Source organism: Triturus cristatus, chromosome 11 (genome assembly GCF_964204655.1).
Source record: "Triturus cristatus chromosome 11, aTriCri1.1, whole genome shotgun sequence".
NCBI lineage: Eukaryota > Metazoa > Chordata > Amphibia > Caudata > Salamandridae > Triturus > Triturus cristatus.
In genome coordinates this window covers 650,009,661-650,037,335 of record NC_140594.1, presented here as the reverse complement: position 1 = coordinate 650,037,335, position 27,675 = coordinate 650,009,661, and the positions used below count along the sequence as shown (strand labels likewise).

Sequence of the window (27,675 nt, the reverse complement as noted above, 5' to 3'; positions counted from 1 at the left end):
TCCAAATTCACGAAGGAGAAGGGCCTCGGGTAGTAATTCAAATACTACACTGTCCCCCAAAATTCTGGGAGCAACAAACCAATTTTGGACCTGTCATTTGAATCAGTTTCTCATGGTGAACCACCTACAATGCTCTGCAAAAGGGCAGGTACAAAGCTAATTATTTCAGAATTCTAGTTCAAAATCTCATATGAGATTGTGATTTGACCTATTTAGTCTATGCTCATATTAACAGGCCTGGTAGGGTTGGCCCTAAATGTAAGGTTATTGCTTTTGTCCTTATAAGAGAGAGAGAAACCTTATTTCTCAGAGCTCTGTAGCGCTTTTTCCAGACTCAACTATTTGTTTATATCAGGGCCTTAAGTCCTCCTGATTGACTAAGAGGAATTCCTGGCAAGCGGCCTACCACATCATTTCCTCCTGGTGGCAGTGTAAGGATGTCGGTGAGATGTGGAAACTTAATACCTCAGATCTCCCAGATAGTGAAATTGTATACTGGCCTAAGGTTGCAATGTATCTTTAGTTTCAGGATAATTTAGGAACTGTGCAAGAGGCGGGAGTGTTGTGAAAGACATACAAAGTTAAGCTACAGGAGTCAAGCACAGGCAAGAATAAAGTACTTGAGAAAAACTATCCAGAGGAGGGTCCAGGTGTTTCTGCTATTAGCACTTCAACAGCTAAACACAGAAAAATATATTGGCCCAAATGGTGGCCAGCAGGCTCATGTCCGTAGTGGCTTCTCTCTCACAAATTTCACAATTGATTAGATAGGATGGAGGAGACCCTTAATGTCCTCTCACTAAACGCAAAGAAATGTTTGACTCTTGAGGGGGCTTTCTATATCAGATGCTCTTGCATTTTGACTGCGATATCTGGATTAAAATCTAGTTAAAGTTTTTTATATGGAACCTACTCCTGCAGTAAGGTTTAATGGGGTATTATCTTCTGCATTGAAACTCGAGAAGTCAACCAGACAGGGTTGCCCCCTCTCCGAGCTACTTTTTGCATTGCCCATTGAACTCCTGCTTGTTGGGCCTGAGCTGACTCACAGATGAGATGGTTTCACGTGAGTTCAGAGGCTGTGGACAGACTCTCTCTACATGGATGATGTTGTTCTTCACACATGTTGTTCTTCACACAGCCCATTCCTTACAGATTGTTCCTTTGCTGTGGCATATCTTCATAATCTCTGGGGAATACTCTGTGTAGGAGAAACTGGGGTAAATCCACCTTCATTGAAATATATTCATGGCATTTAGAACTATAGAGACCGCTTTAGTTGAGGATGTATAGGGATGGATTTGTATACTATAGGGTCTGTTCTCTAAAGTCAATAGAAAGGCATACAGGAGTACTACTCCTATAGTACTATTTTATGTCCTCAAATACATTTGTGAATTAGTTGCAAAACGTCCAAACTGAGAATAAAATGGAAATATTAATTTACAGTAAGTACAAATAGAAAGGATTGTGCTCTCTTTACACTTTTACTAATAGGGCGTTGGTCATTTTAGAGTATGTGAAGGAGTACTACTGTAGTACACCTGGAGCGGACATTACCTTGGAAACAGTAGCTTTCATAAAAAAATAACATTAATGTAGTGTTCTATAGATTCCAGGAAGATATGATATTGATATCGGCTCCCATTTACGTTGATTAGGAGAGTGGCCCTTTTTTAAGATCACGTCTCCAACGAAATTTCATTATATATTGCAAAATACTGTGCACTTATTTTCTGAGGCTTTCCTGTGGTGCTAGAATGCAAGATCTGTTCCTTGCTCTTGGATAGGGTTTAACCCGGATAGTTTTTGTTGCATTGTTTTGGATGACTTGCTGTGGAGGGAACAATCTCACCAGCATCTGTTATGATTTTTGGGGCATCTGAGTTTGTTATCAATGAGTGGGATTAAGCCTCTACTGAAAAGCCATTAGTCAAACTGGGCAGGTAAGCAAGTGAGATAAGACTTTCATGCCTTACTTGTATGATGGTGTTTGTTGAGTACGCTCTCGTAGACCATGACCCAGGCGGTTAACATATAGTATGGAGGCGGGCTGCAGCTGCACTGAGACTTTAATCAAGAAACTGATCGAGCGTGGCTACCCATGCATCTTGTCAGGCAGGCAAGGAAAAGGTTGTGGGTCAATCCAAGAGATACACTCCTAGATCCACAACAAAGGTATGATAGGTGTGAACACATTTCTTGCGCCTGCACCTTCAACCCAGCAAGCAATGACATTAAAAAGATTGTTAAAAAAAAACACTGGAAATTGTTGGAATACCACCTTACCTCCAAAGAAGAAACAATGTTTTGCTTTAAAAGGGAACTACCTCAGAGATGCCTTGGTAAATGCCGCACTTCCTCCCCACCCAATATCACACTGAATTCACAATGGGGATTGCCACCACTCGTAGGCCACTCAAACTGTAACCACTGCTTGGCTTGTAAACACTACATTAACACTAAAGTGCATTCAAATGTGAATTTCCCCCTGACTGCTTTTACCAATTCTAATACGAACAATGTAGTTTATGCAGTCTGGTGCCCATGTGTCCTCATCTACATTGGACAAGCAACACAAAAGAGCATATGCCAGATTCTACAGCATCGCAGAAGGATTAAGTGTGGAGTCATCGGGGCACCTTTGGTAGAACATTTCCAGTTTGCGAAACATACACCAGAGGATCTAAGATGGCAAGTAATAGAACATGTGACTTTAGGACCACATGGAGGCGGCATTACCAATGCCATATCACATAGAGAACTACACTGGATTTATAAAGTGGATTCTGTTGCACATGGTCGCAACACGGTGGAAGACTGGAGGAAAGCGGCCTTTTAGCAATTTTTCCTTGCCCAGGTCACTATTGTGTCAAATATTGACACAATCTCTTTAGTTGTGCCTCTGCAATGTTTCGTTCAAATATGTAGCACATTCTGCGGAATTTACACATTGTTATTTTTGTAATTCTTCCCTCTGAATAAAGATGGTATCATTTTGTGTCCTCACATAACCTTGCTAAACCCATAGGTTCTCTTACTCCACATCAAGAGGCCCCGCAGACTTCATGACCCTTTGTCTAGCCCAAAAACACACATAATGCACATTATTCATTTTTATTGCTACAACAACGGGGGGCCCTGATTAGGAACCATAACCATTTATGAAGTAATTTGGCAGTTCCAAAGGGACACACACACAATCAGATTGTTTTTGGTATGTTCACACATGCAACACACTGTGTGCCATTAATACATAGTTGCAGATACAATCCTCCCCTAGAGTTAAAAGTTCACTATATTTCAGTAGAAGGGTTTTACAGAATGACCCTCTTGCAAATGGACAGATTTTCTGAAAGCTTCCTTCTCTGTCCATAGTAGTTCTTTATTTTCTTGAACTACACTTTGCTTCAATCATTGTTTTCCCTTTTCTGTATTGATTCAAGCGCCTCTGCATCCTTCTGAATTTAGGTTTTCCAATCTGCACAGCTTCCTCCAATTATCTCTAATTGGAGCAGCGCATTGTGGTGCTAGAGTACAATGCATGTACTTTATACAGGCATTGTGTCTTGAAAGTAGCTCTTCTAATAACAAGGAGCCAGTGAAGTGCCTATATTACCTAGGAGATATGGTCTTGTAGGTTTAAAGTGCAAGTGTGCTGCTGGATCTTTTCAATTTGAAACTAATACTTTATGATACAGACCATTTACATAATCCAAGCTTGACGTAACAAGGGAAGTAATTGCTTGGTCTTTCTGCGAGAATCCCAGAAGCAATAAAAGTTCCTTAAATGGACTAAGGTTCATGTTGAGACACTTCTGTCTTGGTAGTGTATGGTGTAGATATGAAATGTGGTACTGAGGAAATGCTAGATCTTTCCTTTTTGTAGGAGGAGAGACAGTCCAAGATCCTTTCTTCGATGCCAATTTTCTTTAGTCTCTATGGTAGTGATTCATGATGCACAGTGTTGAAAGCTATGGATAGGTCGAGGAGTTTTACTGCATTGACTCCATTTCTATCTACTATGGTCTTTAGGTCATCTCAGATGGCCACCAGGGCAGATTCTAGGTATCTGCCTGCTCCTCCTGTTGTCTTTAAAAATAGCAGCGCTCCTCCTGGTGTCTTTTAAAAAAGCAAAACCTGGTCCTTTAATGGATCCAGGTACTTTAAAAGAAGGGTTCTCATTTTGATAAACACATATAGGAGGTGCAGTCTTCTGTTCCTTGCAGGCTTACATTCTTGCATTCACATCCATTTACAGGGGTTTGCAAATTAACCCCCCCCCCCGTGACTGGACAGTTTGCGGTTCATCCTATTAGTATGTAAGTCGCATTGAAAATTGTATTCCTTTTTGCAAACCATTCGGAGTGCATAGTGCACATGCCTGGTTTGTGAATTGAAATATTACTTCTCACCCTTGTGTTATGCATACTTATAGGAGGGATTACTGTATAGTTAGATTAGGCTTCAGAGTTGGTTGTTTTGTTGATGATTGAGAGAGTGCTAAAGTATTAGAGTTGTTGACAAAGCGATCTGCCATTAAATTGCAGAAATCTTGTGTTTGTGTTTTCACAGAGGTGCATTGCAGATTGTTGAAAACTTTTGTGGAGTTTCTTTGTGGGGCTCTGTATTTGAAATTTTTTTTATTAGTAAGTTATTTTTGACAGTATATTTATAAATGAAGCATGTCTTTAGAGTCGTATTTTGTTTATTTGTAGCATGTGTGGCTGCAGATACACATGGTCACGTACTGTTGCATCTAGTGTTGGGCTAGGTGATGTTTGCAAGTTGTTTTTGTTAGAAGAATCTTTTGAGTCTTGAGATGTGATGTAACTGCTCCTCTTAGTGCACGTCGGAACCCTACGACGGAGAAAAATAATCTAACATGGAGTTAGTGCCCAAGCGCAATGTACACTAAGTGATTTTAGAGGTTATTGTGTTCATAACACGGCTTCATCGGGTACCTTTGGTCACTCTTCCATCCCACTGTGTCAGGTTTCACAGAGCTTCGTCATAGTTTCTTACTGACATGTGCAACCTTCGACAGACCAGAGTCTGCTGTTGACGGCTTGAGGCGTCAAGGGACTCGACCACTGTGAAGCCGAGCACCGTTTCCTCCCCCAAACACCCCCCTACCCCATCGCTTGTGAACATTGCAGGCATGATGCAAAGGACACCTTTCAAGAACTCTCCTTGCTGCCACACGAAATACCCTTTGGCAGACCACCATGAAATGCATTACCGGTGCTTGTCCCATGACAACGCCTCCAGCCCTTCGTGCCTCACCTTCTGTTCCTAAAAGACCCTAAGGTAATGCAGAGAATGCCACTGGGCACACAGCAGGTTGCAGCACCAGGACATCTTCTGCAACCTGGACATCTTCAGGGAGGAAAATCCCCAGGCTCCCAAGAACCAGAGGAGGCTGGGCCATCGGAGCTTACCTCAGTGCAACCATCACTGAGCCCAGAGACCATGTTGTTGAATGACTACCACAACATGGAGGACATGAACCCGGGATCAAAGACTGACCTGCTCATGAAGCCCAGGTTTTGGTTTTTTTTGTATTTTTTTTGATTGAATTTTTCAAGGCCGCTGCCATGTTCTAGACAGTTAAAGGCACATGGAATAACAAGCAACAGTGGTCGTAATGGCAATACTCGGTTAAAGCATAACACATTGACAGTGCAGGAGCATATAACAGAGAAACGTACATCTGACACAATTGGCTGGCGAACATAACATCATTCATAATTGAGTCATTGGTATTGAGAGATATGGCAGACAAGAAATTACTAGGAGTGGTGGAGATTCAATCCGTCAATTCAGGGTGAAGTAGCAGATAAGAACGAAGTGGCTGTGAGGAGAGAGGCAAGAGTGTTGCTTACACATCACTGGTAGTGTCATTGTATATTAGATCCCTCCTCATCCAGGCTTTAATCGTGGGAATGGCAGCGCCGCTCCAGTGTACAGAGATCTGTCTCTTAGCTAATAACAAAGCAATAGCCGCAAAGCGGTGGGACCCAGCACTTAATGGTTTGGTATAGCCCAGCAATGCAAGCAATTTGAAGGGGGTCAGCTCAGCCTCAATCATAAGTCCGAGATGTTGAAAGTTTGCCTCCCAAAACGTTAGGATTGGTGGACAGTTCCACGCTACGTGCATAAAAACAATCCTGCCTGCAACACAGGTATCCTTGCACCATGGCGCTGGAGTGCCTGTGTTGGCGCTAGGCAGCAGATTGTAAGAGCAGGAATGCATTATATATTGGTAAATATGGCGCATTCCGGTCCCCTACCTTTCACGCAGCAAGTTGTCTTGCTGTGTTGCGTTGCGTGAAAGATTGATAAATCTAGCCTTTTATATGTCTATATTGATTCATTCTCAAGATAATGAGGGGGTGAAGTAAAGGCTTGCATCTTATAGAGACTTATCACCGCAGATAACATACCTTAGAATTATCCCCAGAAGTCCGACCGGATCAGGAAACATTTCATGAGCAGTACCCCTGCGTGCCGGTAGGTGCGGTCGTTCAGCTCCTTGTGGTGTCGTCTGCATCGTCAGCGCTGGAAGTGACGTGTACGGTGCCTATATACGTGCCACCCAAACATGCTGACATAACTTCTTTTCTTTCCGCAACAGTCTGTGCAGATCCAGAAAGAGCTACCCAATTAATTTTTTGACTGACCTTTTTTGTCAAAGTCTTTTTTGAGAATCTTCTCCTGGTGTGGCTGGATGTACTAGGAAGGGCAGCTTTAAGCCCTGCGGCGCCTGTCACATACAGATGTCAGTGGCTGACCTGCACCTTGTTTGCCTCTGGTGCGTCGAGCTCAACCACTATGTGAAGACCTGTATTGACTGCTGCTCCATGCACCCCAAGGCCTTGAGGGAGCACTCCCTCAAGCTCCTTGCCGATCGACTTGTGATGCAATGATGGTCTCGATACCGATCGAGAGGAAAGTCCCGGGATCAGTTGCTGAGCCCAAGATCCTTGACGCACTCGAAGGCGTCCTTGCCCACAGAAAAAAGAAGAGTAAGAAGTTAGAGGTCTTCAACTTTGCCCCATCTGTCGAAGATATACAACGAGACGAGGGAGCATAGTCATTCGAGGCCTGCCTCCATGGTTGACCCTGCTCCTAGGCCAGCTCTGTGCCTCCCCTAGTTTCCAGGAGCCTCAGCAACCCCCGCCCAGCCTCTGTGAGGCCATGCACCTCATATTTGAGCCTGTGGGTTCGGGAGGGGTCCCTACTGGTTCTCCGTAGGAAAAATCCATCCTCAGTTCCATTTTGTGCCCCTTGGATCCATGGATGGATCCAGACCAGTACTGGTAGTACCACCTAGACCTTCCCTGGTGCCATCGCCCCTGGTGCCTCCTCAGCCATCCTTGACATGGAGCTGGAGGGCCATCCAGTCTTCCAGATGAAGCATGAGTTCTAACCTTAAGGTCTGGGACACTGAAGAATACCTTCCCCTAGACCCTAATATGGACTGGTGCAATGATTTGGTGGATACCTCTCAAGATACTGGCACTGTCTCTCCTACTACCGGGGCTACAGAGGAGGGAGCCTTGTTTGCTTTGGTGGTGAAAAAAAGGTAGCTGAGGTCCTGAACCTTGACCTACCCTCAGTGGCAGTCAAGACTAACGGCTTGACAGTGGTGCTTCAGCTGGGAGTGACACCTTCTGAACCACTTCTCCCGTTTACTGAAGCCCTCACATACGTCCTCTTTGTCACTTGGTCCAAACCCTGCACAGGGGCTCCTGTGAACAAAACAATTGCCTGCCGCCACTATCCCGTCCCAGGGGACCCCAATTTCCTCACGCAACACCCTACCCCAGACAGCTTGGTGGTCTAAGCTTCTACCTCCCATGTAAATCTTAGCACACTCCCTATCACTCCACCGGATAGGGAATCCAAGAAGCTGGACACCTTAGGAAAGAAAATGTTTTCTTCCACTAGCCTGGCACTGCGGTCCTTGATTACCACGTGTCTTTTGGCCCATTACTCCCTCGCACTTTGGTATTCGGTGGCTGAAGTGATGTACATGGTCCCGTAGGAGGCCTGGGCCACATTTTCTCAAACTAATGCTGATAGGAGAAAAGCAGCCATGTTCAAGATCTGATGTGGACTGGACACAGCTGACTTGATGGGCAGAGCGGTATCTTTGTCTGTGGTTGTACGGCGCCATGCCTGGCTCAGAACAATTTGCTTTTCCTGATATGTCCAAGCTTGCTAATGGACAAGCCCTTTGATGGATTCCGTCTCTTCGCAGACAAGACATACTCAACACTGTATCGCTTTAAGGACAGCAGGGCTACGGCTGGGTCCTTGGGTCTTTTCATAGCTCCTCACCAACCCCAGTCCACATCTTTACCAACCCAGCAACCAAGGTGCCCAATATTCCCAGCCTCTGCATGGCCAAGAATGAGGTACCCACAGGCCTTGTGGGTCGGGCGGCCAGAGGTTGGGCCTGACCCAGTGCTTAATTTGTGCCGGTGCTTAGCACCGGCACTTATATCGCAGGGCCGGGTCTATTGAATTTTTTCCTCCTGGGCCCAGTAATTATTAAAAATAAATGTACATACCTGTCCTGTTCCCAATTCGGTTCGGATGCCAGAGTGGTATGTCAACAGAGAACGACCCACCCAGGTCCAGACATGATGACTGCATCACGTTAGTGATGTCAGTAGTGCACGCATGCCTTTCACCAAAGAGTGTCGTCATACTTGTTCCGTTTGGATAATTTGGCTGAGGGCGGGCTGATATTGAGGTGGGGGCAAGGCAAGCTGGGAAAGTTGAGGACTTGCCGCTGAGGCTTGATAGATGTGGTACTATTGGCCATCGCAGCTGTCCAGAGGCCCACCATGTTTCCAGTTTTGCGATAAATTCTCAGGGGGCTGTAACCTGTTAGCACTTAGCAGGACTGCACTGAGGAGGAATGTAATGCTTTGCTGCAGTTAGAGCCTTTTAAGCGCGAAAACAGCAAAAACATTCCCGGTGGGCCGCATGGATTAACAATTCCTTATCCAGGAATTGAATTCAAGCAGCTGCAGGCTCAAAAGGGGAGTTTGCCCCGTTTTTCACTACTACCGTTTCCATGGGGTACTTCAGAGCACAGTTTTTGCAGCGTCGTAGTGCGTGCCACTGCAGTTCCCAAAAACGGAAGTTGTAATCCGAACGGTTATTGAAGTCGGAACATGCAAGAACTGGTGACCTAAGAACATGAAGATTTATAAATATGAGCATGCCAAAAAGAATTTCTACACACGTTACACTTTTCCTGTATACCCATTCCTGCTTCGTTGACTTTCCCAGGAAGCAGGGGTATTTCAACAAAGTTTTGTTTACAAATGGTAGCTATTGTGCTCCTGATTGACTTTTTTTGTTTCTTCATATATTTTTTTTTTTTTTAAAGAGATGGTATTTCTTGTGTACCACCTACAAACGGCATTATGCCGGTAGGAATGTTGGCCCTACAGATCGACAGCCTTCAATCTACTGAGTGTGTTGTTAAGTTGTAAGGAATGTAGGGGAGCAAAGAATCATGGCAGTTTGATACTCTTCTCATCTTGTAATAGCTATCAGTCCCTGAAGTAAAGATTATTTTAACAAAAACCCTATTTGTGGCAAACGTAAACTCACATTGGTTTATTTTTATTTTTCAGTGCCGTATTATACAACTAGGGATAGTACTCATGATTAAGATTTCAACTTGTATTGAGCACTCCATATTTAACCGTAGCAGAGCAGTTGACCAATTTTAATATAATACAGCAGAAATTGCAACTGAATCACAGAGATGGGTCCCTGGGCTACAATATAGCATATGTGAGAAATTGGGTTGTTGGCTCAGTAGTGTGAAAGTTCCCTCAAGAAACAGCCACAATCTTTTATAGGGTGACCCACAAAACATCATTAAATTAGCCTGTGCTTAATGCCAGGGACGATAGTCTTTGCTGTCCTTGTAATTAGAAAACACATTAAAAAATGTTATAAATTATAAATGAAATGTAACATGAACATTTTTTTCTCGTCAAATACTTCAGAAGATCAATGCATATGGTGTGTTTAAGGGACTGTGGATGGTGTTTGCGCACAGTGTGGGTGTTTGGATATTTAGATGGAATGTGCCACGGGGTTCTCTGAAGCTTCAAATGATAATTTTCATTCCATGTGTTTGTAACTGGTACAAAAAATAAAAAAGCAGTTAGCTAAAACACAGAACTGTTTGAGGGTCAAATATGATGTAGGCCACTTGGCAGTAATGAATTATGCGCCACAGTGGCCTTGTGCTTGATATAGGTGATTTCTACTGTGTTCATGTAGTGCTGCGGGCTCTGACTCTATCTAGTGGGTAGCAGGAATGCTCTTCTATCTCTGCTCCTAGCCAGAAGGTCGGTCTTCTACTTCAATAGAGAGCTGTCAAAGGTGGTTGGGTATTAACCTTGGGGAAGGGTAGTGGTGGAAGTGGGCCTTTATCTGATGAGATCAGTGCCCCATCCTGAAAATTCTGCAGCACACTGATCACTGCCCAGCTTTCTTGGATAGCCCTCCATTAGGCGATGTGAGTCACAGTTGGGAGGAAAGATCTTTCTTCTTGTAGTCAGTCACTCCCTGAAATTCTGATTGTGTATTAAATCTGTCTTTCAGCAGTGCTAGTTGTGGCTGTGGGTGAAGCCAGTAGAGGAAGTGGGTGGAGTCAGTAGAGGAGGTGGGTGTGGTCTCCTAAATAAAATTGAGCACCTGCACTTAATATTTTACATATTAAGCACTGGCGGGCCCCCACCCCTCTGACAGCCGGAGCCTCAAAACCGCTCTTACCATCATGGGCACCAAGTGGGAGACAGGATATGTCATCACCAGTAACATTGGAACGCTGGATTGTTGAGATTGTCTGAAGGGGCTACTTCCTCCTGTTCATGACATTCCCTCCACCGATGCCACCCACTTGCGCTAAGCTGACGGAGGACCATCTCTCCTTGCTCAGCCAGAAAGTGATGACTCTCTTGGCCAAGGGAGTCATAGAGAGGGCGCCGACACCAAAAGTAGGTTGTGGTTGTTATTCCAGCTACTTTCTGGTGCAGAGGCCTTTGTCCTATTCTATAACCGTGCCCTCTCATTTTCTTCCTCATGAAGAAGTTCAGAATGCTCATGCTCGCTTAAGTCCTGTCTGCCTTGGACCCGGAAGACTGGATGATCGTGTTGAACTTGCAGGATGCATACTTTCACATTCCCGTCCTGTCTGACAACAGGTGTTACCTTTGGTTCACGGGGGGCCACAAGCACTTTCATTTCGCCATACTTTCTTTTGGCCTTACCAGCGTCCCCCGGGTGTTCACCAAGGTGATGGTTGCAGCTTATCTGCGGAGATCAGGGGTGCCAGTCTTCACCTATCTCAACAACTGGCTGTTGAAGACAGGCTTGTCCAAGGCTGTCGTCGCCCACCTACAGACTATGGCGGACCTCCTGTATTCGCTGGGGTTCACTATTAGTGTGCCGAAATCACACCTGACACCCTCTCAGGCATTCACTTTCATCAAAGCTGTTCTGGGCATGGTGCAGGCTTGGGCCTGTCCTCCCAAACGGCGGGTCCAGGAAATTCGGGCTATGATACTGATGTTTCAACCTCTATTATGGATTTTGGATAGACTACCTCTGAGGCTGCTGAGACTCATGGCCACTTGCATCCTGTTTGTGACACATGCCCGCCAGTATATGTGCGCTCTTCAGTGCGACCTGAAGTTCCAGTGGGCGCAGCATTGGGGGAATCTCTCCAACATGCTCCAGATCTCGACGGGAACTGCAAACGATCTGCAGTGGTGGTTAACTAACCGTGATTGGTTCTGTGCAGAACCCTCTCCCAGTCCCCAACTGCATTTAAGAGTGGTGACAGACTCTTCACTCCTGGGATGGGACAGCCATCTCGGAGAGGTGGAGATCAGGGGCCTCTAGTCTTCGACAGAATCCAGACTCCACATCAACCTTCTGAAGCTCTGGGCAATCCGGCTGGCATTAACAGTCTTTCTACCCTCCATCAACGCAAGGATAGTATAGGTGTACACGGACAACACTGCCATGTGGTATTTCAACTAACAGGGCAGGGTGGGGTCGTGGGTCCTTTGTCAAGAGACCCTGCGTCTTAGGACATGGCTGAAACGTCAGGTCATATCCGTGGGCGTTCAGCACCTGGCGGGCTCTCTGAACGCCAGGATGGAAATACTCAGCCGATGATGCCTAGCGAATCGCGAATGGCATCTCCATCTAGAGGTGGTGCAAGGTCTCTTTTGGCAGTCAAAAGAGCTTTGGTTAGATCAGTTTGCCACAGCCGAGAATGTACAATGTCAGTAGTTCTGCACGCTGGAGTTTCCAAGGCTGCTCTCTCTTGGAGACACTTTTTGTCTCGAGCGGAGCTAAGGCCTCCTGTAAGCCTTTCTGCTTAAACCACTCCAGCCCAGAGTTCTCAAGAAAATCAGGAAGGAGTTGGCTTGGAAAGTTTGGTATCCCGATGAGTATGGCCAATGGTCCTCCGATTAGGCTTCTGCTTCAGGACGATCTTATTTCGCAGCAGCAGAGGATGGTTCTCCACCTGAACTTGTCAAAAAGCTTGGCCTTCATGCCTGGAAATCGAGCGGCAACCGTTGACAGCTCTTGACGTTCGGCCTGAAGTCTGCAGTGTTATCTTGGCAGCCAGGCACCCCTCCTCCAAGACAGTATATGGCCTGGTGTGCAGAGAAATATGTTGACCCTATTTCTGCTCCCCTCTCTCAGGCTCTTCTCTTTATTGGTTCTTTTCCCAACATGGCTCAGCTCTTGGCACCTTAAAGGGCTATATTTTTGCCATCTCAGCCTTACTGCGGTTGCCTGATCAGCCATCCCTCTTCAAATCCCCTGTTGTAAATATGTTCCTTAAAGGTTTGTAACACATTTCCTCATTCACCCTTCATCATGCCTCAGTGGGACCATAATCTAGTCCTAATGTTTCTGATGTGCACTCCCTAAGAGCCATTGCACAACTGTCCTCTCAGGCTCCTTACCCTCAAGATGGCCTTCCTGGTAGCAATAACATCTGCCGAAGGGTCAGTGACCTTCAGGCTTTGTCATACAAGCCTCCATACCTGAACATCTACCCAGACAAGCTGGTTCTTTGCACTGGAGCTTTCTTTCTGCTGAAAGTTGTCACTCCTTTTCATGTAGGAAAGTCCATCACACTGCCTACCTTTTATGCTCCGCCACATCCCTTTAAGCAATAGGAGTTACTTCGCCGACTGGACCCAAAAAGAGCACTATCGTTCTACCTTGACTGCACAAAAGAGTTCCGGGTGGACAACCAACTCTTCGCGGGGTATGTCATAGCAAAGAAGGGAAAGGCCGTGCAGAAGTGGGCCATTTCCAAATGGATCACCCTCTGCATTAAGATCTGCTGGGCTTTAGCCAAAAAGCAACACCCTGAGGGTTTGCATGCTCATTCCATCAGAGCTAAGGCTGCAACCACTGTGTTACCACATGGAGTTCCGGTCCCAGATATCTGCCAGGCAGCACCGTGGACGTCTATCCACACGTTCATAAATCATTGCTGCCTGGACAGTCCGGTCTGTTGGGACAGGCACTTTGCTCGTTTGGTTCTGCAGGACTTTCTAGTGTGCAACAGTTTTACAGATCCACCTCTATGGTGGTATTGCTTGGGTATCTATTCTAAGGTAAGTACTCCCCGGCTATAAGTCTCTGTTAAATGAATAAGTTATTTACCTTTGGTAACGCCTTATCTGCTAGAGACTCTGTCCAGCCGCAGATTCCTTACTGACCCACCCATCCTCTCCACTCTGCGAATGGATTTCTAGGGACAGGACTATTCCCCTTTCAGGTCCCTGGTTTTCCACACCAGTGGTTAGTGTCCTTTGTGGCTCCTGGCATGGAAAGTCCCGAAAATAAACTGACATCAGTGCGCTGGGTTGGCGACTATATGGGCACCGCACACGTCTCTTCCAGCACAGAAGTTGCCACGTGGAGCCACACAATGCCACCTACCGGCACGCAGGGGTACTGCGCATGAAAATTTTCCAGATCCAGTGTGGGGCCTGATGATAATTCTAAGGTAAGGAATCTGCGGCTAGGTAGAGTCCCTACCAGATAAGGTGTTACCAAAGGTAAGTAACTTGTCCTTCAGAAGGTGAAGAGACCTAGAGACTCAGAAACAATGCAACACGATAGATAACACATAACAGCTTAAATATTATGTCAGTACTTTATAAAAATAAAAAGGACTTTAATAGAAGGTAAATAAAACAGTACATCCAAAAATGATACATGAAGAAAATATTCTCCTTGGCCCGTTTTATAATCCCAAATGTCTTATCACAAGGTGCTGAAATTTTAGTTGACATTGAGTTCAATGCCCAATGTTATCCTGTTGGATGCTACTGATTGACTATGGTCTTATGAAAATATTTGGGTTTCTTATATGGAGTGATGGTCAGAATACAGGCACTGTTATTCAGACTTTATTTTAAACTATTGGTCAATGATACCTAAGGATAATGAGGAATACAAGGTGTCACATCTATAACTAAAAGGGTGACCATGCCATGCATGTCTTTTGGCAGAAACCCAATAGCAAAACAAACAAAACAACCAGGCCTGGCCTCACTCAGAAGAAATTCATGACTGCTTCTGGTGATGCCCTTGGTAAGTCATTGTGTGTTAAGGGACACAGTCATAGCTACTGGAATCCAGACTCTAGGTAAGGGGTCAACTGAACTCTATCCTTTATAGGTGAACATTTAGGAAAACAGTGGGATGGTACCTACTATGGTCCTAATAACAAATAGGCCCAGTTGGATGCAATAATTACTGCATCTGTTAAAAATCTGACACAGGTGTTTTGTAATTTACTGAATGCAATAATAATCTCATATTCCAAGTTTTAGGGGAATAGCATGTGCATCTTGGTGCACACTGCACCGAAAAAAGCCTCATGTCTTGCTAAATACTGGGCCTTTTTTCTTTGTTATATTCCAGCAGGCTTGACCTACTGATATTTAATGAAGGTTGCAAGCGGAAACACACTTGATAATTACTGAGTGCAGTAAACATTGCACCACTTGTAAGTGCCAGTTGTAAGTGCCAGGTGTCAGCGCGGGGATCACATTTTAACGTCATTTTTAATCACGGTCTATACGTCTCAAAGGTGCATTTGAGGTGCGGGGCTCTGTATTATGTGATCTACTGGTCTGGATAGAGATGTTCTAGTGGCAAGGTACAGAGGGTACCCTCAGGTACTGGTGCCACCCAGAGTGAGTCACAGTGCCATCAGTAGCCACTGGGCTGGTTTAAGAATAATATGATAATCATAATTTTAGCCAGTGATGTTTTGTGAATTGTAAAAGCTAGAACTGTGGTTCTAATAATTCCATTACCCTACTCTAACCAAGTGACTTGTCTACATGGTGAAGACCAACTGTTTTATAATGGAGCTATGAACACAAACTGTACATGGTTGGGGATATATTAGGCTAACACTTCTTGAGACCTGAAAGTGATTAACTCCTCGACCCAGATAGAGTTCTTGCTTCTCCTGGGCTAGTGAGTTGGGTCACCTTTATGGCTCTTTAGCAATCTTGATTCATTGAGATGTTCTCATGACTGTCCTTTCAAAAAGCCAGATATTGTACTGTCTTCTTGGCATGTGGTCCATTCCTATTCCAAGTCAAGCAGCAATGTGCTTCTGCAGGCTTCCTGAATTATCCCAATCTGGAAAGAGATAGGCAAATATTGAGGTATTCTATTCCTGAACCTAGTCTTCCTTATAATATTGATTTGTTAGCCTCTTTGATGCCTGGTCGACAGAGATCAACCAAGCGCTGGATGAGGGGAGTTGTACTTATCATCCTCTAATTTGGAAAAGAGGAAATTAAAAGGGCTGCAGTCCCAAAATTCCATCTGGCCAGAGAGAGCCTTTTCATGTTGTTGCTGGAAAACAATCTTGCCCATTTTGCTTTGCTGTCTACATTGAAGCCAGTTTGAACTGGCTAAGGTGTATATTGCATTCACACCGTCTGGAGGCTCCTCATCAAGGAAAGTGGCCACAACACAGGAAATAGAGGATGAGTGGACTTCACTGCACACGATTTGCTATACCTCTCCAGATACACCAGTTTATGTAGGGAATTGTGTGTGCGCAGGCTGGGATGTCCAGGCGGGACATCACCAGCCTAGCACAAAGTATTGTCTCTTGCAGCGCACATGTGAGGTCCAATGGACCCCAGCACTTGCAAGTCAATTTAAGCATAAATCCACACACTTGACGGGCATCCTTGATGCATGTACCAGACCTTATAAAGGGAAAGAATATCGGCTGTGGAGGAATGGACTTCTTTCGAGGTAGAACCTTTAGTCCATCACCCAAAAATGTGGTATAGAAAAGAGACTCTTTACCACAGTGATTCACTACTTCAGCTGGGTTGCGGAGGCTGAAGCTGCTGTCACTCAAAAGGGGTAGAAGTTATTGGTAGCCCTTGATGTTGGAGTACCACTCTGGTGTCTCAAAAATGATACATTACTGTAGAGAGTCTCCAGCGGGCTTCCATGAGTGTCGAGCTCACTGGGTAAACAATAGACCAAGTTGTGCTGAGTAATGCATGGATAAATGGGCACATTCTGGTTTTGTGCCATCTATACTAAACACCTAATTAATTTGGTCCTGGAAGGTGGTGTGATGGTTATTTAACAACAGACGGCAAGTAAAATGTGGGATGTACTAAAAGTAGCAAAAACTAAATGTGTTTTTTCTAGTTATTTTAAAAATACCAATGATCACACTCCTTACCTGGTTTGTATATTGAGTTACATAAACTTTGTTAAAAATTATTGCGCAAGTATAAAGAGTGATTTGGAAATGTAAGAAGAATCTGTAATGCAAGCCTCTCCTAGATGCAAGGTCTCCTCGTGATCATTTTGAAAGGAGTTGTTATTGTAATTGTATTTCTCTTCCAGGGGATCCTCATCAAAGTCATAAGCATTAGAATATTCCCGCCCATGCGCAGGACCCCGGAAACACTATATTATATGTGCCCCACATATAAATATCTATCTATCTATATATATATATACAAGCAATTGCAGCCTAACCAACATCAGAGCTGAAACATGCTGTAAGGAATTTCCACTAAACACATAAAACATGCATTAGAAACAGGAGAAACAACCATAAAAAATTGTTTAGAAACTGTTTTAATGCGCAGTATACAGTAGAAATTCTCATAAACCACTGAAAGCATAGTAAGCTCCCAGGCTGCATTGCAAATACCCAGTCTAACAAGACTGAAAAGCTAACCTGTAGCTGCATAGCAATAAACTGACACCGTGCCTTTAAGGCACACCTAACCCCCCAGCTTCCCATCATGCATCAGGGGTGGCAGTTAGCTAAATTGTTCTTTCCGGCTCCTTCTGGAAGGATCCTGGCAACACAGCTCCACTTTTTTCTGATTTCTTCAGAAAATCATTTCACTTTTAACAACTTTTTATACCTTACTTCGACGTTTTCTATCTGTTCAAGTAAGAAGCTGTCTTTTTTTTGACAGATTTAGGCATTTTTTAATACCAAAAATGCCATCTCTTTTTGACCCTTGCCCTTCTTGTGGCAAAAAGAAGGCCAAGACTGATTCCCATAGGGTCTGTAGCCTATGTTTGCCGGAGGACCATGATCCTAAGACCTGTCCTCACTGCCAGACCCTGTCCAAACGAACTTTGAAGGACAGGGAAAGGATTCGCATATATGGCCTAGCGAATCCATCTAGAGGAAGATCTCCGGTCAAGAGGGGTTCCAAGAGGTCCAGGACGCCTTCTAGAAGTAAGTCCCTGCGTCCTTCTCCTTCAGCGTCGGGCTCGGCGCTGAGAAAAGACCTTCAGATGGGACATATCTCCTCAAAAAGACCCTCGACAGCGGGCTCGGCGTCGAGAAAAGGTTCGACGTCGAAGAGTCGTCCGCCATCGTCAACCCGGTGACGATCGGCGTCCAGAGAGAAGTCCCCTCTGCCGGCGTCAACCAGGCGACGCTCGGCGTCGAGAGATAAGACCTTTCCGCCGGCGTCAACCAGGCGACGCTCGGCGTCGAGGAGTATCACCCCTCCGTCGTCGAGGGCGGCCTCTCTCCCGTCGTCGCAGTTCCATCAGCGGTCGACGTCGAGAGCGAGAAGACTCCTCCGCCGTCGTCAACCAGGCGACGATCGGCGTCGAGGTTGAGGTCTCCGTCGTTGTCTTGACGGCGTTCGGCTTTGAGGGCGAGAACTACCCTTCAGCCGTCGTCGCGCAGACTGTCGGCGTCGAGAATGGACACTGCTCCGCCGTCGTCTACTCTGAGTTCGATGTCGAGAGAGAGGGTCCCTCCGTCGTCGGCTTTGCATCGCCGTTCGACGTCGAGGCACCATTCTTCGCCTACCTCTCATCGGCACAGATCTCCGTCGTCAAGGCGTTCGACGTCGAGCAGACGGGAGGCCCGGCATGCACACAGATCGACGTCAAGAGCACGCTCGACGTCGAGACAAGCCTCGGTGAGGTCTGGGGACTCCGTGGTACTGGTGACGGAGTCAGCTTCGCGCCATTCATCCTCCCACTCGTCCAGGAGGGCTTCTCCGAGGTCTGTGGCTCCACAAAGCCGTCCCAAGGATACTGGACAGTCCCGCAGGTCTCCTTCAAGACCACATGAGACCACTTCGGCGATTCAGCTGTCGCCAGAATGGCTGCGACCCGTGCATCACTGGCGGGATTCAGGGGCAACTCGGAGAATGCGAGAATATGCCGGTCTGCACCATAGGTCTCCTCTCCAGAGGCTGGTGGAAGAAGTGGACCGGGTGAGTCCGCCTAGACGAGCACGCGAGAGGTCACCGGTGAGACAGCGCTCTAGATCGCGCTCCCCCAGGCGAGATGAGCGTGCTGGGAGATCCAGGGGTCGAGATGATCGTGCTGAGACATCCCGGGATCATCGGCGGAGTAGGAGAAGCCCGTCTACTATCTCGACTTCATCCACCCGGTCCTCGAGGCGGGATTACTCCCCCACACTTTCGGACAGCCCGGGTTCCAGGGTCTCGCCGATTGATGATATCAATACGTATCATGAAGTCCTGCAAAGAGGCGCGCAGAAACTCAACATTCAAATGTCAGTCCCTCAGGTCACAACAACTGTGATTTTTGAGACTCTTCACCAGAAGTCAGCATCTCGCCCTCTGCTTCCCTTGGTTCCGGGGATCCTCGAGCCTGTTATGGACACCTTTTTAACGCCTTCAACCATCAAGGCGGTGCCTGCTCGCATCCAAAAAAAAGTATAAGCCGGCTGCCTCTGATCCGGTGTTTGCGGCTGCATCCCTGAAGGTCTCCAGCGCGGCGGCGCTCCTGGACCGTTACGATAGGGCCCTCTGGGACTCTTTGGACTGTTTTAAAGCCAAGCTTCCAAAGGAGGACCAAAAAGACTTCGATGAAATAATCACGGAGGGATCTCTGGTGGCTAATCAGTCAATCAGCACGGCAGCGGATGGGGCAGTACTGGCAGCTCATTCGTACGCGCATGGGGTGTGCGCCAGAAGATCGTCCTGGTTGAAACTGACCGGGCTGAAGCCAGATGCTCAAAAGAGAATATTAAACCTCACATTCTCTGGCTCTTCTCTGTTCGGCACGCATGCGGATGAGGAAATGACCCGCATGAAAATTGAGCTGGACACTCTCAAGGCGGTTGGGCTGGAGAAGAAGAAAGAGTTTCGACGCCGCTACAGACCCAACCAACGCAAAGGGCCTCAACAGAGGGTTCAAACCCCTCAGTGGACCCAGAGCAAAGCGCATCGAAGATCGCAGTTTCGAGGAGGAAAGGCCAGCAGAGGTAGAGGAGGACACCAGCAGCAGTCCTCTACCACAGCGAAGGCAGGCGGAAAGTCATGAACATTGGCTTCCTCTGCCGCCGTTGCCCACTCCAGTGGGAGGAAGTGCTTCACAACATCTGGCAGAGTGGGTCAGCATCACAAAAGATCGCTGGGTGCTGAATATACTGCGCAATGGATATGCGCTACGTTTCCGTGCGCTCCCAAAAGACATTCCACCAAAAGAGTCAAGTCATCATCAATTACTACTGCTCCGAAAGGAGGTGAGGACCCTTCTCCAAAAGCAGGCTATAGAAAGGGTTCCTCCGTCTCAAATTGGCAAGGGAGTATACTCCCGGTACTTTCTGGTCTCCAAAAAAGATCAGGAGCACAAATTTCTGCCAATTCTGGACCTTCGCCTCCTGAACAAAGTCATAGTTAAGGAGAAGTTTCGCATGTTGGCACTTCATCAGATATGTCCACATCTGCAAGTGGGGGATTGGATTTGTTCAGTGGACCTCCAAGATGCGTACTTCCATATTTCCATAGCAAAGCGTCATCGCAGGTACCTGCGGTTTGTGGTCGGCCGCAAGCATTATCAATACAAGGTCCTGCCCTTTGGTCTCAAGTCGGCTCCGCGAGTCTTCACCAAATGCATGGCAGTGGTGGCGGCTGCCCTCCACAGAAGAGGTCTCTTCGTCTATCCATACTTGGACGACTGGCTGCTGAAAGGTCCATCCCAGCTGCAGGTGAAACACGACTTCCAGATATGTCTTCAACAGTTGCACGATCTCGGCCTTCATGTCAACTTGGAGAAGTCAGTGCAGCAGCCCACCCAAACCATTCACTACCTTGGCTCCGTTCTGGACACAAGCGTGGGAAGAGCATATCCTTCGGAGGAGAGACTGTCCTCAATGAAACGGAAGTGCGGCCTCCTGCTCCAGGTACAGAAACCGTCGGTCCGACAGGTGGCATCCCTGCTGGGATCCATGGCGTCCTGCATCTTTCTTATCCCCAACGCAAGGCTGCGGATGCGGCCTTTGCAACAAACTGTGGAGGACCAGTGGGATCAGGCAACAGGTCACTGGGAAGATCGGATATGTCTCTCCCAGACGGCGAGATCCTCCCTCACATGGTGGACTCGGCAGCGGAATCTGATGGTGGGAGTCCCTTTTCACCAGCCACTTCCGGTGCAATCGGTGGTGACAGACGCATCTCTGCAAGGCTGGTGGGCACACATGGGGTGCCTTCAGATACAAGGGCGGTGGTCGGCGAAAGAACAGACCTACCACATCAATATGCTGGAGCTCCGAGCAGTCCACCTTGCTCTCAAAGCTTTCCTACCGGCAATCGAGTCCAATTCGGTCCTGGTCCAGACCGACAACACAACGACCATGTTCTACCTGAACAAGCAGGGCGGAACTCGGTCACGTCCTCTCTCCCTGGAGTCTCAGGCGATCTGGCACTGGCGTCTTGCCCGGAACCTCTCGGTAGTGGCAGTGCACCTTCCAGGAGAGCTCAATAACAAGGCAGACTCACTCAGCAGGCACTTCGAAGATCAGCCAGACTGGGTGCTGCACGACGAGGTGGTGGCGGACCTTTTCCATCGTTGGGGTTGTCCGGAGATAGATCTCTTCGCAGACGCCGAAAACACAAAATGCCACGCCTTCGCGTCCAGATTCCACCGTCCAGGGACAAGGGGGAATGCGCTTTTGATGGACTGGTCAGGGACATATGCCTACGCCTTTCCTCCTCTGCCCCTGATCCCCAAGGTGGTGTCCAAACTTCTCAGATCCAGCATGACGATGCTTCTGATCGCTCCAGACTGGCCACGGCAGTTGTAGTACCCGGACCTTTTTCATCTGTCAGTACTTCCACACAGGAGACTGCCTTGCAGGCCGGACCTGCTGACCAAGATGGGCGGGAGGATTCTGCATCCCAACCTTCCCTCACTGAACTTGACAGCATGGCTCCTGAGGTCCTGCAGTACGGACATTTGAATCTGCCTCCTGATTGTATGCATATTTTGAAAGAAGCAAAACGACCCGCCACAAGAGCGTCATATGCGTTCAAGTGGAAAAGGTTTTTTCTTTGGTGTAGGGAAAATCACCTTGATCCTACAAAGGGTCAGGAAGATGTAATTCTCCCTTATCTTCTATACCTAGCTAGATCAGGTTTAAAGTATGCTTCTATCAGGGTCCATTTGTCTGCCATTACGGCATACAGAAAATCACCTAGGCAGCCCTCTTTTTTCCAGATGCAGGTGGTCAAGTACTTCTTACAGGGGTTGAAAAAGGTGTATCCCCCGGTTAGAAACCCTTCTCCTCCGTGGGAATTGGGAATTGAACCTGGTGTTATCCAAATTGATGGGCCCATCGTTTGAGCCCATCCACAGAGCTTCCTTGCAGCATTTGTCTTGGAAGGTCGCTTTTCTGGTAGCCATTACATCAGCACGCAGAGTAAGCGAGATCCAAGCTCTGTGTATCAAAGAGCCTTGCACTGTTTTTCACCATAACAGAGTGGTCTTGAGGGCGCATCCATCTTTTCTCCCTAAGGTAGTGTCTGATTTTCATATCAATCAGTCCATTTCCCTTCCATCCTTCTTTCCAAATCCTGCGACCCCGGCTGAGAGGTCGCTCCATTCCTTGGACCTTAAGAGGGTACTTAAATTCTATTTAGAAAGTACCAAAGGCATACGAAAATCGGACCAGCTATTTGTCAATTATGGCGCCATGAGAACAGGCTTCCCAGCCGCTAAGAGATCCATTTCGAGATGGATTGTGTCCTGCATTACCTTAGCTTACCAGCTGGCGAAAAGGCCTTTACCCCCCAAAGGCTCATTCCACTAGGGGGGAAAGCGGCCACAGTTGCGTTCTTGCATGACGTCCCTATGTCCGAGATCTGCAAGGCAGCAACCTGGAAATCAGTTCATACCTTTACTAGGCACTACTGCCTAGAATCTGATTCCAGGGCTGATGCTCAAGTAGGCCAGGCCTCCTTGAGGAATCTGTTTGGATAGTTTTTTTACTCTATCCGAGCTCGGTTGGTTAAGCTTTCTGATCACATTTCTATGTTCTCCTTTGCCCGCAGGGAGATGAGGTGAGGCTCGCTATTCTATTCTAATGCTTATGACTATTGATGAGGATCCCCTGGAAGAGAAGGATTAGTTACTTACCTGTAATCCTAGTTCTCTTCAAGGGGTATCCTCATCAAAGTCATAAGCAACCCTCCCGCCTCCCCGGGCAAAGGATAGTTATCTTTTACAGATGTGGTCATCTCTTTGTGCCATGGCTTTTTCAGTCTCCGCAAAGAACAACTGAGCTAACTGCCACCCCTGAGGCATGATGTTTATTGCTATGCAGCTACAGGTTAGCTATTCAGTCTTGTTAGACTGGGTATTTGCAATGCAGCCTGGGAGCTTACTATGCTTTCAGTGGTTTATGAGAATTTCTACTGTATAATGCGCATTAAAACAGTTTCTAAACAATTTTTTATGGTTGTTTCTCCTGTTTCTAATGCATGCTTTGTGTTTAGTGGACATTCCTTACAGCATGTTTCAGCTCTGATGTTGGTTAGGCTGCAATTGCTTGTTTTTATATATATATGTATATATATATGGATATTTATATTTGGGGCACATATAATATAGTGTTTCCGGGGTCCCGCGCATGGGCGGGAATATTCTAATGCTTATGACTTTGATGAGGATACCCCTGGAAGAGAACTAGGATTACAGGTAAGTAACTAATCCTTATAAAGCACTTACTCCCCCTGACAAGGCGTTGAAGTATTTTTCGGCGAGTAGCATGCTACTCCAGAACGCAAAATTGATTTGTGGTGGATTAAGATGGGGAAATATAAATTATTAATTTGAGTGGTAGACATGTGATTATGTTATTTGGATTTAATAGGATAAAGGAGGAATAGAGGAGGGAAGAGTCTAGAAAATGTAATTAGGGAGATAATAGTAAAATGTGGTTTGAGATGAGTCAAAGGAGTGATAGAGGAGGGAAGAGTATAGAAAGAGACTATTAGTGAGATAATAGTAGTAAAATGAGGTTTGGGGTAAGTCAAAGGAGAAATAGAAGAGGTAAAAGTCTAGAAAGTGTTCATTTGTTTATAGTTCAATGCAACTGCCACCCTAATGCAACAATACATATTTTGGGTATTGAGCACCACAATCGCCAGCTGAGAACCTCTTTAATGAATTAGTAAGTGGAGGGCGCTAGGTTGGCAGTCAGGCCATCTTGATGCAAATCATTGATTAGTTGTAAGAGTCCCCCTATCCTATAACCTAGTAAGTCTTGGAGCTCTTGCATAGTACTACTGTTAACCAGCTCATCTGGCTTCTCTTCTTTTGCAGTTGAAAGACAAAAGGAAGCAGACTGGAGGGAACGAACGTGCAATGGAGGAGCTGGAGAATGCCTTCATTCTGTCTGAAGAATCATGTCCAGGCATTTCTGACAAGCTTATTGCACACATGTTAGAGCGGGTACAGCGGTATGGAATCCTCCTGGGGGAAATTGATGGGGAGGCAAGAAATGAGTTATAAAAACAGAACTAGTCTGTCAAGACCCAAATGATAATTCTTTACAAGATGTTGTCTGTAGAAGTCTTTTCTATTTGCATGTGCGACTGTTGGTCTTATTACCAGGAACAGCCTGATGTAACTTGGGACTTCATCTCATCAAATGGTTGTAATCTAGAAAATTTGCACCAGGTCGAAGTACACAGTTCTGAACAGAATGCAATAAAATGTGTACCGAGGGACTGATCATTTGCAAAATTCTCAAAGCATGTCTAGGTTTCATTGTCACTCCCCATTTTCCAGAGTTCATTATTTGTGTAGCAAGTGAACAGGGAAGAGTACTGCTGTAAACCCAGTGGTAGATACTTTCTTTGGTAGTGCCGTTGTCTGTCCTCATGAGGATGCATTTTTTGCTTTTCTTGACAAAATATTTTGTCTTGTCTATAACATCAAAAGACAGACAATCTTCATCGTATGTTGAGACAGGTAGATAATTGGATCCTTCATTTTTGCTGTTGTGCACAAAAGGAACCTGTGTAAGTTGTGATGGTTGGAGGCAAGTGTTGAGCTTAATGACAAACTTTGTATCTGTATCCCCAACCTTACTTTGTCCACTCTCTTCTGCAGGTTTTCTTCTGTCAAGAACAGCGTGACTTCAGGCCGCTGAAGACCACATCTCCTAGTAATAGTTCTAAAAGATAATGGAGAGAAATGTAGCAGTGAAGGAAGATTGGCTGGAAGAGACATTACATTCAATGATAACAGCTCCCCTTGTAACCCACTGAAGAACATTGCAAAGCATGTCCTGGACAAATCATCCTTTGCAAGAAGTTGCGCTCCATTCTGGGTGGGAATGGCAGAGCGCATGATTTCTGGTATTGATGACCAAGAGCAGTGATTGTAGCACGATTAGAACTCACTCATTCAGAGAAACCTGGACTTGACCTATCTAGGCGCAACAACCTAGAAGACTTTGTGCAGATCACTGATTGAATATGGTGGGATTTATTTTGTCTTTATTTCTGTGTATTAATATAGACTGAACAAAAAGCCTTCATTCTTTTTTCCCCAAAAGTATGGTGTGAGTGTATTTCCCTGGAAGCAAATCAGTGAGGAGGAAGTTGTGCTTACATTTCTCTCATTGCCACATGACCCTGTTGCTACTGTCATAACTTGGAAAGACACACAGTTGGCATGCAGCCATTTTGTCCTGCCATCTCTAATGGTCATCTGTTATTGACCATACTGTATCCAATTTCACCTGCCAAACCATTTCTATTCGGGGCCAAGAAATTGCTCAGAAGAATGTGCTGCTTGCCCTGGAACAAGATCAGTCCTACAAAGCAGCCAGTTTTTATCACTACCGAATTACTATGTATGGATATTATTCCTGCCAATACATTTTCATTTTCTGATTTTAAATGGATGGTGCAAAATAATGAAACTAATCAAAGCGTAAATAAATGTTTTTTTCTTAAGGAGCACTTGAAGTCCAAAAGAGATGAGCGGTTTTCTTTGTTTTTTTTTTGTGTGGTATCTTTCTGCTTTATCCCTAACATAGAAATACCCCTAATCAGAAAAAGATAGTGTACATTTGCTTGTTTGCCTGGTTCACAGTAAATCTGTGAAACCTTAGATTGTCTTGTTTGAATTCTCATCTCAATTCTCACCATCACCGATGTTCTTGATTATTGTTTGCAATATTTCTACCAAAGAGGCTAACTAATCAGTGACCTGCGTCTCCAGAAACTCAGACAGAGGCTGCAAATGCATATCTGCAAGAAAGATTAGTGTGTGTGTCAAAAATGTTATACAATCCCTCAGTATTTTCAGCCATAATGATTCCCCACAGCTTCCCTAAAATAACCCCAAATGAACACTGGTTATTTGTTTTACTGTTTCATTGGTAATGCACACAGTGTGATATAAATGTCAAGTGACTCACTTAGGGATTTGTCTGTCCCCAGCTTGCAGAAGGTAGATATGGTGATTTCTGTTATGACCCCTATTATCAAAAAATATTAGATCTCCCTATACCTAGATAATTGTTGACCTGTTGCCACCCAGGTGACGCTAGCTAAAATCCTAAACCAAAAAAATATTAGTGGTGATATTGCAATTATTGATTATTTCTGGACACCAGTTGCATTTTAGTACCTATTCAGTCATGATTTTGACTTCTTATGGCACCAGATATGCTCTCGTGGATTTTTGGGATTGCAGCCTATTTTTTCTGGTTCAAATCTTTTTTATTCACATGTTCATATCTGGAATATCAACAAAAGAGTGGCACAGCGCAACGTGTATGAATCATGCATTGTCTTCCACAGTTGGTAACAATCAATATTCTGCGAAACACACCTACCACCCTCTCCCACTCCCCACAGCACTCCATAAGGGAAAAAACTGTGGTAAAGGCACAGGGAATTTGACATTAAATATATGAATAACGCTCATCGCCAAGGTGGGGGGATGTCAGTTGATCTGAGTATGCGTAGGTATTTGGTGCAGGTGAGCACCCCAAATTCTGTTGACAAGCCATGAGAGGCGATGGTGTTTCCAACGAGCTAAATCCTCCCTGATCCAGCAGAGTAGGGAACCATAGTTTAGTGTGGCAGTCTGGTGGACTGAGGAGGCAAGCTGAATTCCTAGGTAAGGGATAGACATGTGTGCCTATTGTATGGGGTATCAAGTCTGAAGGTGTGCTATTATCGACGGGGGTGTTCATAGTTTGAGGGCCTGGGATTTATTGACATTGACTCTGAATCACATCTCACCTGCATCAGGGTTTTGTTTTTCTTGAAAGTGTCCTGAGGTTCTCAACCGCAACCGCGACTTTGGGGTGCAACGTGAGGGAGGAGACTATACCTCCCAGCTTCCGTGGTATCCCTGGTTGGTGATGACCTGGAGGAAGGCGCCAGAGTGTGTAAATCCAGTAGCGATGTACCGCAGCATGTGACGCGCACAGGTCATGCCTGGGCTAAGACCAGGCCCATCCATGGCCAAACGAGGCTGGGTCACCTCTTTTGGCCTTTCACTGTGGTTTATCGGCTCTCCTTAAAATCCTTTCCATATGCAAGGTAATATAATGGGGAAGAGGAAATGTGTTATGCCTGTTACCATGGATGACCTATTGACTGCAACAATCATTAGTTTTCTTACTACGGCAATGTGGGCAAGTGACAATGAAATTGAGTTTGTGGAGGAAAGGTTTGGGGCCACAAAGAAAGCTGTGCAAATGAGTCCCTTGGCAGGGGTTTCCAGTACTCCACAACGTTCATGTTTGATAGGGGCCAATAAGCCCTCAACTGC

At 45.9% G+C, this 27,675-nt stretch overlaps 1 protein-coding gene across 1 annotated transcript in view; it reads left to right on the top strand.

The window, feature by feature from the left end:
• STK25 (serine/threonine kinase 25) overlaps positions 1 to 25,863 on the top strand; it is a 389,548-nt gene extending 363,685 nt beyond the window's left edge. Inside the window, exons 10-11 of the mRNA XM_085634164.1 lie at positions 24,199 to 24,335; positions 24,991 to 25,863. Of these exons, the coding sequence (XP_085490290.1) occupies positions 24,199 to 24,335; positions 24,991 to 25,030 (177 nt within the window). The 3' untranslated portion in view covers positions 25,031 to 25,863. The remainder of the gene's footprint in view (positions 1 to 24,198; positions 24,336 to 24,990) is intronic.
• The last annotated feature ends 1,812 nt before the right edge of the window (positions 25,864 to 27,675 follow it).